The sequence below is a fragment of the Octopus bimaculoides genome, chromosome 3 (assembly GCF_001194135.2).
Source record: "Octopus bimaculoides isolate UCB-OBI-ISO-001 chromosome 3, ASM119413v2, whole genome shotgun sequence".
NCBI classification, from domain to species: domain Eukaryota; kingdom Metazoa; phylum Mollusca; class Cephalopoda; order Octopoda; family Octopodidae; genus Octopus; species Octopus bimaculoides.
The window spans coordinates 24434542-24451125 of record NC_068983.1 but is presented as its reverse complement, the minus strand read 5'-3'; the positions used below and the strand labels follow the sequence as shown (position 1 = coordinate 24451125).

General features: G+C 34.6%; 1 protein-coding gene across 1 annotated transcript in view; it reads right to left on the bottom strand.

The window, feature by feature from the left end:
* Positions 1-5527: 5527 nt before the first annotated feature.
* The window catches only part of LOC128247270 (DAZ-associated protein 1-like), a 226130-nt gene continuing 215073 nt past the window's right edge, over positions 5528-16584 (bottom strand). The window contains exons 3-4 of the mRNA XM_052966096.1: positions 8961-9127; positions 5528-5716 (exon numbers count right to left, since the gene is read on the bottom strand). Of these exons, the coding sequence (XP_052822056.1) occupies positions 5669-5716; positions 8961-9127 (215 nt within the window). The 3' untranslated portion in view covers positions 5528-5668. The remainder of the gene's footprint in view (positions 5717-8960; positions 9128-16584) is intronic.

The following is a 16584-nucleotide window of genomic DNA, read 5'->3' as shown; positions in this document are numbered from 1 at the left end:
TTCATTGGGACTTGATTTATCAACACTGAAAGGAAGAAAGGCAAAGTCAGCCCCGGTGGAATTTGAACTCAAAACATAGGGACAAGTGAAATACTGCTAAGCATTTTATCCAGTGTGTTAATGATTCTGCCATCTCACTGCCTTCAACAACAACAACAACAACAACAACAATAACAATAATAATAATAATAATAATAATAATAATAATAATAATAATAATAATAATAATAATTATTATTATTATTATTATTATTATTATTATTATAATGGTTTCAAATTTAGGCGCAAAAGAGCAGGAATCCAAGTGGAAAGAAGCATAAAAGACAGACCAGAGTCAAGAATAACAGAAAATGCATTCATGATTTCTTCTTCATAGGAAGCAAAGGGCTAAACAAGATTTCTCTATGGTGATTTCAAAGAAAAGCATCGTAATGAAAAGTGGTACCAGTAATATGTGGAAAATCTAAGAAAACAAATTCCTTGGTTTTCCTGAATAACCAAAACTAATAAGATTTCAAAACATATGAATTATACATCACACGTCATTTTTTTGTTTTATCTTGTTTTAAACAGTCTTCAGACTTTTAAGATTTGATCATTAATGATTCTGTGTTATATGTCATTACATCTAGTAATTATATATTTGGAATTTTTGGGTCTTATCGTAGGACAGACATATATTTTTGAATGATTAGTTTCTCATCCAAACATTCAAATACATAGTGTTTTTGTTCACTTTTTGCAATGAGTTGCTTTTTCTTTCTTTAAAAAAGAAATCTCTTACTTTCAGCAACACTAGTTTAAGTTAACGAAATGTTATTAATGATAGTGTTGAGAAATAAAAACAATAATCTATAATAATAACCTTATCTATCTCAAATCATTAACTTATTTCAGGAGAACAAATTTTTAAATGAGGATTTTTTTTTATAACACCTCCAATATTTTTATTCTACATTTTTTTCATTTTAAAAGAAATCCCTGAATTTAATGTTTTGAATATCAGCACTTAAAATCATGCATCTTTTTTTTTTTAATAAAGAAGAAATTAACAATATTATGTTAAACAATGATGATGACAATGATGACGATATATACAGTGTGTCTGTAAACATGATCAGGTTCCTGCACTACAGCAGAATTATCTGTGACTTTCTGGATAGGATATCTCTACAGTGATGGATAGAAAGGATGCATGGAAGGCATGGCCTCTGTGATCAAGCAATGTGTGTAGTGTTCTTGATACTGCTATTGAGCACCTAAAGGAGAGAAACAGTGGAAGCTGTTCAATCTGTTACACCTGATGCTCTTTGTTGTGTACAGCAAGAACTGGAGTATTGATTAGATGTGTAGATGGCAATAAATGGAAGCCACACCGAACTGCACCAAACTGTACATAAACTTTATTAGTTGGTCTCTTAGTCAATATGTATATACAATATGTAATATTGCAAGTTACGTCAATAAATAGCTTTGAAATCCCACCGTGACTTTACAGACTTTACACACACACACACACACACACACACACACACACACACACACACACACACACACACATATGTGTGTGTGTGTGTGCGTGTGTGACACTTCTATCTTTTACTGGCTTCAATCATAAGATTGCTGGGGCACCACCTTGAAGAATTTTAGTTCAATAAATCAACTCCAGCAATTTTTTTATAAAGCCTGGTAATTATTTTATCAGTCTCTTTTGCTAAACTGCTAAGTTATGAGGACATAAACACACCAACACCTGTTGCTAAGCAGTGGTGCTGGGGTAAACATAAACACAAAGATGTATGCATACACACACACACACACACATACATATAGATATATTTGTATTCGAAGGTAGGAGGTTTATGCTATATGAAGCTGAAGATGAAGCTTTATGCTATATGTCATTCTAGCTGGAACTTCTTTGGAGTGCACTCTCTCATGTTGTCTACTATTCCGTTAGCCCTCCAGATTACTTTTAGGTTTCTCTTGGCATCCTCTTACCCTCTTTGACTTTTCTATTGTCTTTGACCACAACTCCATTGAGCCTAGTCTATTCTTATTGGTTTGTGTGCATCCCGTTATTTCCCTAGATTGGAGGCTCTCTTTCCTGCATCTGCCACCTCCTGAATATTCCATTATACTCCATGTAAAAGTGCTTGTGTGGTGCCACATAAAAGTGCTTGTGCAGCAACATGTAAAAGTGCCCGTGCAGTGCCACATAAACGCACCCAGTACACTCTGTAAAGTGGTTGGCATTTGGAAGGGTATCCAACTGTATAAACCATGTCAAATCAGACTGAAGTTTGGTGCAGCTCCCCAACTTGCCAGCTCTGGTCAAACCGTCCAACCCATGTCAAATTGTCCAACCCATGGATATTGAATGTTAAATGATGATGATGATGATGATAATGAGAATATTCCATATGCACAAGGTCAAGAAGTCAAGGAGAGGGGATAAGGTGATTACATCAACTCCAGTGCATAACTGGTACTTATTTTATCAACTCCAAAAGGATGAAAGGTAAATTCGACCTTCACAGAATTCAAACTCAGAAAGTAAAGGTGGATGAATTGCCACTAAGCGTTTTGCCTAGCATGCTAACACTTCTATCAATTCACCACTTTATATATTTCATACATTAAGCAATATATGTATTGACTGAATAGTCACAGCTGGAATGCTTTTGCGCTATAAGTATATAGTGGATTATTGAAACAAAGCCTTAAGTAATATATATTCTTGTATACACAAATAGAAGAACATTACAACATTTAAACGGAAATCAAGTCAATTTCTTCACTCTGATATTTCCATTTTGGTTTTCCATTTTAATTCTAAATCATCTGGATGTGTCAGTAAGATAGTAAACAACCTCAAGCAACACAATCATATAAGTACACGAGTGTATTATGATTTAATGGAGACACTTACAAAATATAATCATTTAATGTATTATCACTATCACAGAAAGATGTAAAATTATCCCAGTGATTTAAACTTTTCATCATGCATCACTTAACTAGGAACAATAGGTTTGGCTTGGACAATACATGTATCTTATACTATCCCATATATGGCCATAGAAAAATAAGTAACAGTTTTCTATTATTATGCACACCTGTAACTTAGATTTTAAAATCTGGAAAAAAATTCAATTCACACATCTACTTTCTCCACTCACCATTACTGGGAGGGTCATGGGGGGGGGGGCATAGTTCTCAAACACCTCTGCAATAGGGTCATATCAGAAGCATCCATTATTAGACTTCCCCATTGGATTACCAAGCAGGAGCAAGTGAGATTATGGATATCCAACTGTCTTATTCTTGGTCTACCTTAAGGTCACCTGTAAGCTGACTCACCTTGAAAAATATTTCTTGCAATTCTTTCCAGTGATATTCTAATCACATGTCCATAATTCTAAAGATGTGATCTCTACAAGCAGCTTGACCTGGAGAGGCAACCCTATCTCAAAGCTATGCACCCTGTCAAGTAACATTACTCCAGAGACCTAATGAAGGAACCCCATTTCAGCCACTCATTTTCATAATCGTATACTTTTCATCATTAACCAACATTTATGACCATAGGTGAGTGGCATATTATGAGCAAATAAAAAGTATGAGAATACAAACAGTAGCCACAGTACAGAGTGAGATATCCAGATATCTTTGTGCTTTGGAGAAACCAAATTAGAGTATTGAGAATTAAAATATATTTTTGTGATGTGCTGTCTTCAACGTATCATCTGGCTTCCTTAATTCCATTTGATTGTGTCAGCTTTGTGTTTACACCTTGAATCAGTGGTTCTCAAACAGAGTCCATACCCCTGGGGATCCATGTAAGACTGGGGGTTAACGTAAGCAAAATAGTAAATTAGGGACCCACAGTAGTATATCAAGGGTCCATAAAAAAATTTTCCTTTAGATGTATTTATTGCAAGAAAGAGCAAGATTTCTCTCTTTAATGTTTTACATAGTTCAGTCAACGCAAGTTAATATGAGAAAAGCAAAATAGAAATTTTGGAAGATTTATAATACTAGTTTTTAAACATCAAATGGCTATGGAGATCCACCAAAGTAAAATAGTAATGAAAGGGGTTCGTAGATAAAAAAATGGTTGAGAACCACTGACTTAAATAATTATGCTAAATGTTCATTCTGTATTCATTACTTATCTTTGATATGTACCGAGTAAGTATTTTACATTAATGCATAAGTTTTTCTATTCTGGCAGAATAAACAGCAATGAAGTATGGTAGCCTCTCAAATCTTTATATTCTATTCCCATATTTCTGAAAGTTCATGGAAAGTTGTCCCTTTCTACCATCAATAATGACCTGCTAGAAGTTGAATTCTTTGGGATTTTAATATTTCACCCTTGGAAAAATGGGTGTTTTGTTCATCATCCTTAAACAACACCTATTCAGGGAGCTACTCAGCCTGAATAAAATTCTAACTGGACCCCACCTTCATGGTCAAGTGTTGATTATCTTGATATGAGGTCAGTATGTTGCATACATGTGGTTGTGATGCATGTGACTGGTGTACCCTTATGAGATAGCTAGTCATGGTGGGCTTTGTATATTTATATTCCAGCGTCACTTTGATAATGTGTGCTGCTCTCTCAGTAATAATAATAATTGAAAAAACTCATAACCATGACAAAGATGATGCGGTTTGTTTGATTAACAAGTCTCCTTAACTAACTAGCCTCAGTACCAAACACTGAACTCCCCTTGCCTCTTCTACCATCATTATTATTTAATAATAGCTACTTCTAAACTTTGAGAGATGACAATAAACACTTTGAGGCACCAACAACAACAAAAAAAAAGGAAAAAAACAGAAGAGATATGAAAACTTAAGGAGATGCTGATGATCATGTTCAATTTCCTTCCCCATATTCTCTGTGAAGATAAAGAAACAATAAGCTTACTAAGAACACACAACTAATGAGATTTCATAAATTTTGCATGATATCCAAATAAAAAGCAAAAGATTTCCAGTCATCATTTAATAAGCACTAAGACGGGATAAGATATGAAGCAGCTCATCGTTTTAATGGCAGAAAAATATAACTGTAATATATTTCTCATTATTTAGGAACTAAGAGCAAATTCAGAAGAGTGAAAACAAATAATATAAGATGAAGAATGAGACGAAGCATATTATATACACACATATATACATACATACACACACATACATGCACATATGTATACATGTAAACTATATATGTACCTATGGACATATGTATGTATATTTATGCCCGTGTGCATGAATATATATACATATATATGTCCTTTAAGTTCATTTACGGGAAAGTTTTTTTAGTATGCATATAAAAGCTCCATTTCTATTATGTTGGCTACAGCCTAATGATACCAACTTGCAATAGCAGTTTTATGGGCTTGTATTGAGCTGTGCCAATGTAATGTAGGATAAATACAGTAATAATAATAATAATAATAATAATAATAATAATAATAATAATAATAATAATAATAATAATAATAATTCATGGTTGGAATTTATAAATATTTTAATGCATCACTATACATGTTTCTACAAATCACGTTTCTAACAATCATAGTCTATATTCCTGGAATGATTTCAGTACAATCCATAGTATCCATGGTGGATCATATTTCGTGTGTTCATTTCATCAGGAGACCCCACAGCATATGAATTCATTGCGGGAGTGCTGTTGTGACTAAAATCAAATCAATGAACTATATTACCCATCCCTACATCTGCACACGCAAATATCAAAACAAGTCTAACCTTACCACACCTCCCTCTCTTTCAGTTTTACATTCAAATTTATACATTACACAGGCCATTAGTAGCTTGTTCTCAAATTTTTACTTGTAGTGTATTATTAATAAGGAGGTTTTGGTTTTGGTGTTTTTGTAGTGTGTTATTACTTAAGGTTAAGGTCAAGTGTGTTACATTTTGTGTTCTGTTTTGTTTTATGTGGTTTTTGATTGTGTATTCATCTATTTGATAGTTTTACACATTTGTTTCCTATAATAAATCTCATGTGTGAATTGTGTCTCTATCTCAAAATGGAGTGGTGTGTGTTGCACAAGACGATATACACGACGCAACTCTGCTTTTCATACTTTTGAATTGTGCAAAGATGTGAAATATATATATATATTTTAGAGCACTCTGCAGATATAACACCAGTGAGTGAGTCAATGTGGCGGAAGAAATAAGGAAAGAAACAAAATAAAATGTAGAGTTGGTAAGATTCATAATGATCAATATTGACCATTCTAACTTCATATGAAAATCTCTCGGAGGAAAGAAGAAATATCAACATGCAAGAAAAAGAAAAAATATAAAAAACATCAGGAATAAGATTTTAAGAATAACTTCTAATTTGGTGCATTTTATTTTTTTTATGTCCTGAATTTTTGTTTTCTGTATTTTTTTTCTTTTAAGTCTGGCTTTCTCTGCCATTATGGATTTCACTGTTTCTGTAAAATTCAGTTATTTTCCAAGGTATTTTACAACTACATATTAATTCTAACAGTAATCAGTCAATTAGCAAGAATCAGATCATCATCTTTTAATGTTGGCTGATCATATTTCCCAGCTGGAATCATTTGAATGTGCTACTCTCTCTCTCTATCTATATCTCTCTCTATCTATCTCTCTCTCTCTCTCTCTCTCTCACACACACACACACACTCACACACATACATAGAAATAGTAGAAAGTGAAGAAAGTGTATCTTCATAAGAATATAAAATGAAACATGCAAAAAATATAAGACAAAAAATAATATAGATTCTAGGCCCACAAGTCTTAACACCACCTTAAGTGTTCAGCCACAAAAACTGTAATTTATGTTTTTGCAGTCATTTCTTGGAAGAATCCACCCAATGAAACTTAACGACTTAATCATCATACTGCATGTAACAGGAATAAATTTTCCAATAGGAGAATGACGGTATGGTGAGGAAAAATAATTCTATTTCCTAAAGTAAAATCCTTAATGAAAAAAAAATCAAACAAAACGTAAATTGTGATCATATGCACCAATGTAATAAAGTCAGTGCATGAGGTTCAAAGCCGTTGATTAGTTGAAATTCACTATTGCCTTTCAAGTGTTAATTATTGAAATGAAGGAGCTAGCATCTGCATCAGCATTCTAACATTTAAGAAAAAAAAATAATAATGGCCGAACAAAATATTCAATGGGACTTAAAAAAAGAAATCTCAACATTTTCTGATATTTACATACATTTCATTTCAATCAAGAAAACTCTATGATTATACACACATACCAAAAACTTTTATGTGTACATGCTTCTCTAACATTTGAAGTATAAATTGCATCAGTATTATAAATCAGAGTCTTTATCTATGAAGTTCACAAAATGCAATTAGTTAAAATGCTGTATAGAGAAGATAATTTTAATGTTTTATGCAGAACTACTTTGTCACAGTCTCAGTCTGTTCATAAATCTTTTGAAACTGATTGATTCTTACCAGTAATTTTCTTGAACTGTAGAGTGTTCCAAAGTCTTCATTAACTTATTACAAACCACCTCCAAGGGAATTCCTATGCCAAAAGGAATTAAAATTACCTTACATTAACCATATTTACTTTGCCTTTTCCTAGTTTACTATTTGCACAGTGGTTGAATCTGGATAATAAGAAGAAGGTTTGAAATATGCTCGATTGCATATATAGGTGTATACTTCATGCCGTTTTGAAAGAGTCTTGGAAAGATAATGCAATGAGCTTTGTAAGCTATCAGACATCATTTGAGAGAGAAGGGTATGCTTTCCTGGAAGCTGGTGGGGAAGTAAGAAGGAGCTTGTTCATGACACCCTACTTTGGATACATCCATATGTGTTTGCAATCACATTAGTTACTCTGCAGAGTTCATTCAGTTAATGCATGATGCTGGATATCACTAAAAGGAATTATCACATGCCATAGAAGATGGATGGAGGACCACAATCATGAGTCCAAGCAAGTCTGGCCAGACAATACTGATGATTTTGCCCTTCTCCACTTTTGACACTACCAACAAGCTCATATGAACCAAAGCATATTAATTATCTGCTATATTGCAATCTACACAAGTAATCACTGCACGCCATGGTTCTCAATCACACAAGAATATGGTATATTTGATGTGAAAGAAATACAGGCTACATTTGGGGTTTTTTTTTTTTTTTTTTTTTTTTGTCATATATTCCAAAGTCACACCACAACTACTAGGTGAAAATAATTTTTTTGTAATGAGAAAATGAAATGAAAATACTTTGGAGGTATTGTAAAGAAATTCAATTTCATAAAAAAAAAGATATTCAAATTATAGGCGTTGCCACAATAAAAATACAAAAAAAAACACTAGTGTCGAGGGTGTGGTTTAGTATTTTAAATTAACAAACACATCATATTTGGTCTAAAAAAATGTTTTATAAATTAAACTGATATGACAGCTCTCAAAGTTATGGAGGTGGAGAGAGAAAGAAGCAATCGACAAATTCCATTACCACTGGAGATAGAATATGAAGAATCTGCTGTTGAGATTCAGAGAAACTAAAGAAGGAAAGAAATGATTTCTGAAGACTAAGAGTAATAGTACCATTCAAAAGTGGAAATTAAGTTGTGAAAAATTAATGATTGATAATACTCAGTTTAATAATATCCATTTTCCCATGCTGGCATGATGTTAGGTCGCTATGCCCATGTACAGTGATGCATCATCATTTATGATATCTAATGTTCAGAAATCTGATTTAACTAGCTAGCTCTAAAATTTTTTCCTGACCTTGCCTTGACTTCTAGGCAACTATCACTTTAAGTACATAATACTTATTCACTAAATACATTACTATCCTTTCACATTATATCAATACTGCTGCAATATAATTCTCCTGAATACAATGACTAACAAGCAATGAAAGTAGACACTATGCATGCTTACCTGTCTCCCATCTATGATATGCGGTTCTCCAGACAGAATTAAATCCACGCATTTTGGGTCTTTATATGTAACAAAGCCAAATCCTCTGGAGCATCCTGTGTCTTTGTTTTTCATCACAATACAGTCAATAACTTCTCCATAGCGACTAAAGTATTTCAAGAGAGTTTCTGCAAATAACAACGAAGGTAACATTAATAACAAGTACAAAAATAATAATTAAAAAAAAATACAAAATCAGCAATAATTTCTTATATAGACTCAAATTCTCAGATTGCTGAAGAAGGGAAAATAGGAAATTATCTCTTTTGTGTATTTCCAAATGCATTCAAAGAATAAATGAAAGTGGTTACAGTTGACAATTGAAACTAGGCTTAATGTACCAGGAACTTAATATTGCACCACAATAATTTTTTTTTTTTTTATAATTTTGGCACAAAGCCAGTAATTGTGAAGGGATGGAGTCCATTCCATCAATCACAGTATCTGACTGGTAGTTATTTCATAGGCATAGTCTGACTTTAGGGTATTTGAATTCAGAATGTAAAGAGTTTGAAGAAATGCCACTAAAGGTTTTATCCAATGTACTACCAATTTTGCCAGCTTACCACTTTTTGTATTGTACTAAAGTGTAAAACAAGATAACACCGAGCAAACCAGGGAACCTAAATGTGGTCAAACGAGGGAGCCTAAATGTGGTCAGTGGTCTTGTTAGAAACAGTAAATGTGTCTCTCTCTCGAATCGCATAAAGCTATATTGGATAAAGTAGTCCCAGGTGCAATACACCTGGAAGAAAATAAATGGATGGTCATGGCTAGAACAACTGTGATCGTAGGATCTTATCAATCAGGATTAACAAACAAGGTTAGAACAGTAAAAATTATAAAGATTTACTTGTAAGAACAAGGAAATATTTAACAAAGAAACAGAAAATAGTTATAGATAACACCACCGCCAACACCCACAGATACATAATTTACCATTCTTGGAAGGTTCCTATCTCCCAAAAATGTGTTGATACTGGCAAGATTTCAGTTTAAAAATATTAGCCATTACAGATGCATCATCAAAAATTCATTCCCCTCTGAGATTCATTTGTGCTATCTTCTTAACACAGAAAATGTTCTGCTGTTATTCTTCAGCCCACTTAAAGATAATGACCTAATTTAACATTTGTGTAAACATACACAGAGTCAGTTAGAGTGGCTGATAGAATTTAGCACAATATTTGGCCTAACACTTTGAGCACTAAGTTCAAATTCTGTCAAATTTTCGTTATAGACACAGACATGACTGTATGGTAAGAAGCTTGCTTCCCAACCACATGGTTCCAAATACAGTTCTACTGTATGGCACCTTGAGCAGATGTCTTCTACTATAAATTTGGACCAACCAAAGCCTTGTGAATGGACCTGGTAGATGGAAACTGAAAGAAGCTTGTCATATGTATGTGTGTGTGTGTTTGCATTTATGTTTGTCACCTACCCACCTCTTAACAATTGTGTTAGTTTGTTTACATCCTGGCAACTTGGTAGTTCAACTAAAATTGACTGATAGAATAAGTACCAGACTTTAAAAAAAATAACGGGGTCAATTTATTTGACTAAACCTGTCAAGGTGGTGCCTTAGCATGGCCGCAGTCCAGTGACTGAATCAAGTATAAGATAAAAGTATATCTGTGCATATACAATATGTACATTCTTATACTTATATACATACACACACACACACACACACACACATATATATATATATATATATATATATATATATACATATAAACACACACACACACATATATAAACACATATACATACATATATACATTATAACAGCGGTTCTCAATTGGGGTCCATAATGATTGGGGCAGGGCATGGTAATTTTTCAGAGGCCATGAAAAAACCGTGCTTCAGACCAGGAAAGTTTACCTGCAGTAAATTAGCTATACATCCATAATACACAAAACATTTTAACAATTAGGTGCAGGAGTGGCTGTGTGGTAAGTAGCTTGCTTACCAACCACATGGTTCTGGGTTCAGTCCCACTGTGTGGCACCTTCAGCAAGTTCTTCTACTATAGCCTCGGGCCGACCAAAGCCTTGTGAGTGGATTTGGTAGACGGAAACTGAAAGAAGCTCATTATATATATATATATATGCTAGGGGGACAAACACAGACACACACACATATATATACATATATACGACGGGCTTCTTTCAGTTTCCATCTACCAAATCCACTCACAAGGCTTTGGTCGGCCTGAGGCTATAGTAGAAGACACTTGTCCAAGGTGCCACGCAGTGGGACTGAACCCAGGACCATGTGGTTGGGAAGCAAGCTACTTACCACACAGCCACTCCTGTGCCTGAGAACTTTATAATTATTGTTAGCTGCCATATAAACCTAGAAGTTCAGGACTAGTATATCTCCATGAGGACCTGAGAGATAAACACTTTAAATACTCATAAAAGGTTATACAAGGATATGTTTCCAGTAATTTTGAAGAGGGTAATCATATGAACATGAAGTGTAGCCTTTCTCAAACTCATCACCATTACATCAGACCACATTTTAAATGCTATGCTTTTACAACTAAGAGCAGATGATAGCTACAAAATATCTAATAAATAAATGAAAGAGCAAAACCCTTCAACTCCCAAGATGCAACCGCAAATGTCAATCATGTTACTCTTTTGTAGAGGATATAACACATATAATTAGCAGCTACTCAAAAGTATCACTGAAGTGCTACCTATCAGCTTGACATGATGTCAGTAAAACAATATGCAATGCCATGCACAGAAAAAGACTGACCTAAAATAAATATACACAACACTTTTGCAATCGAATATGCACATATGAAACACAAGACCACACACACACACACACACACACATATGATGGGGTTCTTTCAGTCTCCATCTGCCAAATCCACTCAGAAAGCTTTGGTTGCAGTGGAGACTTAGTAGAAAAAAATTAGCTTAAGTTGCTCCCAGTACCTTGCAATGAAATTGAACCTAAAACCACATAAGTGAAAAGCAAACCTCTTAACCACACACCCATTCTTGGGCCTATGCATGCGTCCGTCCGTCTGTTCATCCATCCATCCATCCTTATGTACATACATACATACATGAGAGCTGTCAACTCATTAACCCTTTAGCTTTCAGATTATTCTGTCAAATGTAATGTTTATTTATTCACATTGCTTTTAATTAAACATCTGTTATCTTTTGGCTTTGAGATTTTGATGCTATGACTGTATATTTTAAGAATGACATTTTATGGTAGGTGCGAGTGGCAGGATCTGGCCAGTTTGAACATACAACAAGTAGAATATTTGGGCCAGTCGTGGCCAGTTTAAAAACTAAGGGGTTAAATGAGCTTCACCATGGCTAATTAAATAAAGTGGTATCACAGCATTACAGCTGATCAACATATAAGTGTGTGTGTGTGTGTGTGTGTGTAAACACACACATTAACATATCTTTTATCTTTTACTTGTTTCAGTCATTAGACTGCAGCCATGCTGGGGTACCACCTTCAACAATTTTTTTAGTCAAATGAATCGACCCGAGGACTTTTTTTTTTTTTTAAGCCTGGTATTTATTCTATCTGTCACTTTTACTAAACTGCTAAGATATGGGGATGTAAACACACCAACACCGGTTGTCAAGTGGTGGCGGGGGACAAACACAGATACAAAGACACACACACACACATATGACTAGCTTCTTTGAGTTTCTATTGACTAAATCCACTCACAAGGCTTCGGTTGGCCCAAGGTTATAGTAGAAGACACTTGCCCAAGGTGCCACACAGTGGGACTGAACCTGGAACCACGTGGTTGGAAAGTAAGCTTCTTATCACACAGCCTTGCCTGGCCATGCAGAAGCATTGCCTGTATATAAGTGTGTGTGTGTGTGTGTGTGTGTGTGTGTGTGTGTGTGTGTGTGTGTGTGCGTGTGCACATGTGTGTGTGTATGTGTCTGTGTGTGTGTATGCGCTTGTTATATTTCTGCTGAAATATGAAGACACAGCAGGTGACAGGTATCAAACGTTTTAACTATATACTATCCAACATCATCCTAGATAATAAAGCACCTAATCTAACTTTCTAATCCTAATATAAAATCTTCATCACTAATAAGTAGGTGGAAGAGGATTTCAAACTTAGTCCTAATACCAAAATTTTACGCAAGAGGGAGAAAATTTGATCAGGTCAATGGATAGGATACTATCGGTACTGTGGAAGAAGAGGGAAAGTTGATTAATAATGGTTTCAAATTTTGGAACAAGGCTAGCAGGTTTGGGCGAGGGGGTAAGTCGATTACATCAACCCCAGTGCTCAACTGGTACTCATATTATGGACCCAGAAGGGATGAAAGTCAAAGTCGACTTCGGCGGAATTTGAATTCAGAACATTAAGATAGATGAAAATGTGGATTAATAATCTACTATAATAATACTCTTGTGTTTTTCTTTGTCACAACATATGAATGAGAAAGGAAGAGGTGATAGATGAATAAGGAAGGAAGTGGTGATGGCAAACTGGTAGTGGGATGATGGAAATTCTATGGTGTGAAAAAAAAAATCAAACTGCGTTTCAACTCTGTGTGAGTATGTGTGTTTGTATGTAAAAGGGAGGTGAGTATGGGTGTGCGTGTGTGTGTCAAAAGACGGAAGGCAAAGTTAAAGTCTGCGAAACTTGAGCTCAGAAAATAATAATAATAATAATAATAATAATAATAATAATAATAATAATAATAATAATAATAATAATACTAATACCAATAATAATAATAATACTTTCTAATTTTGGGACAAGGCTGACGATTTTGAGAGGAAGGGCCCCACCTACTAAATAAAGTACCAAATAAAGTACTAAATAAAGGATGAAAGATGAAGTTGCTCTTAACCAGATTTGAACTCAGAATATAAAGAACCAGAACAAATACTGCAGAGCATTCTAATGATTCCTCCAATCCATTGCCCTTAATGATGGCGAACATCATCACCATGACCATGATCATAATAAATATGCTTTGTATGTAAGCATGTATTGATACAGGAGAGTTTATTCACAATAAACACAACAGAATGTGGTCAAACAACAGCGCTATTCATGACAACTGAAAATGCTCAACTACATCTATTCACACTCGTATGTATACAATGTACACACTAAAAGTCACATTTAACAGCAATAAGCAATCAACACTTATAGAAATTATGGACTAAGTTGAAGCAGACAAGCTGTTAAATAATTTAATGTCATGCTTTGTTCCATGTAGGAATCATGCAATTAAGTCTGTATTGGTTTTTGCCTGTTTTTTTTTTGTTTTTTTTTTGTTTTCTTTTGTAGTTTTGAAAAACATTGTATAATTTGGCCAAGTGAAATGCCAAAACAGCTAATACACATTTTCACATACATACCCCAAAAAGCAAAATACACACACACACATCCAAAATAAACTCTGCAGAGATATATATACACACACATACATATAAGAAAGCTAATAAACACTGATACAAATATTGCATCCTTTTTGTTTCTTTTTTTAAAAGAAAATTGTTTTTACAATTTTTAACTGATATGTTATCAAAGTGACTGATGTACACATACATATTCAAAAAGTATATACACACGCAAATGTTTCTGGCTATACATACATACACTAGTAACAAGGCATAGAAATGCACATACAAATATATACAAAATACAAAATTCATTATTCAACCCAAGCGAGCATTTAAGTAGTAGCTTGATCTGCTAGAAATAACAGCCAAATTTCCCTCAAATGAAACCTATAGGTCAGACACATAGTATGAGGTAATCATAAATGCTCAAAAAGAGAGAATGCATAATGTAATCTGAAATGCACAACGAGAAAAACGCAAGATGGTCATTGACGGAATGCTTTTTTTTGATCAGAGGTCTGCTCATTAGGGATGACCTGTGGTTAAGCCCTGCCACCAGCTCATCCATAGCTGGTTGAAGTTACATGCAGATTATAATTTCCCAGATTACTAAACCGCCTTATCTAAGTCTTTGGCATTCATCATTGGAACTGGGAATGGCTTCAATACGCTGCAGAAATGGCTGCCAACAGATGTGTTTGGACGCCTTGATCCATGACGTGGTGAACTCAATAAGAGTTGGGTTAACCCTGCCTGCGTGAATGCTGTTACAATACAAGAAGAGAAGACACATGTCGTAATTGCAAGATGGTGGTTTTGATTCCCAGATCGGTGGTGCATTGATCCAAATTGCTCCTGCTTACTCAGTAGTAAAATGAACAGGGCTAAAACAGACTGGCATTATTTGAAAGCTACAATTATTGTGAGTAAGAGCATTCTGACCAGCAGTGTTTAACAACATCCAGTAGTTTGGATGATACAGTGATCAGTGATTGATACACACACACACATACACACACACACACACACACATTTAATACATTGACAAATAATAACTGTTTGTAACAAGACACAAAGTGCAGCTATATTTACTCAGCTTCAAGTTGCTTCAAACTGCTAAGTTTTCTGCAAATCTTAAGCACCAAAGAAAAATTTGATCAATATGCATTGTTTTGGGGGAATGTACTAACCTCCGCTTTACTGAAATATCTACTATTATAATAGCTCCCAAGATTCATGTCTCCAACATATATATCTTTGAGATATGTGGAAAAAGTTTCAAAAGTTAAAGCTATATATATATATGTATGTGTACGTATATGCACACACATACACATATACATACATATATGTATGTTTATATGTATGTATATACATGAACACACAAGATCAGAATATAACAGGAGATTTGGTTACAAAAATTGTTTTTGATCTTGGATATATACTCTGTAATCTATTCAAATGTATATCTGAAAATTGCACATACATAGATTTACATGGAGTTCTAAGCAAAGGTTAACTGTTATGGTAGCTTTGTCAAAATACCAGCTTTTCAATATATATGCATACAACTGTGTGTGTGTGTGTGTGTGTGTGTGTGTGTGTGTGTGCATGCATGCATCCACGCATGGGAGGGAGAGAGACAGTATCTTTTATCTTTTACTTGTTTCAGACATTGGAATGTGGACATGTTGGGGACTGGTACTTATTCTTTCAATCTCTTTTGCCAAACTGCTATGTTATAGGAACACAAGCAAACCAAAGCACCAGCTTTCAAGTGGGGGGGGGGGGCAAACACAAAGACACACACACACATACACATAGATCCCACTATTGCCATCAAAATACAAAACCAGATACTGCAACAGCTTGGGTTTCAGAGGCAAACAGCTTTCAATATCCTTCCAAAATGCCCGAGAAACATGCATGATGTGGATGTAGGTGTCTTCAAAACAAAACTGGATCTCCTCCTGTCAAGGGTTCCAGATTAACCTACCTCATGGTAGGAAACACAGATGAGGGAATTTGGTGGAAAGTATATAACAGTTTGTCATATAGATGTATGTGTGTGTGTGTGTGTTTCAAAAGTTAGACAGAGAAGGGAAAAATAGATGAAAACTGGGAGAAAACATAACGGACAGAAAAGGGAGACAAAAACATGATACAAGGAACATTTGCAGCTGATTTTCTCATCAGTTGGTTTCTG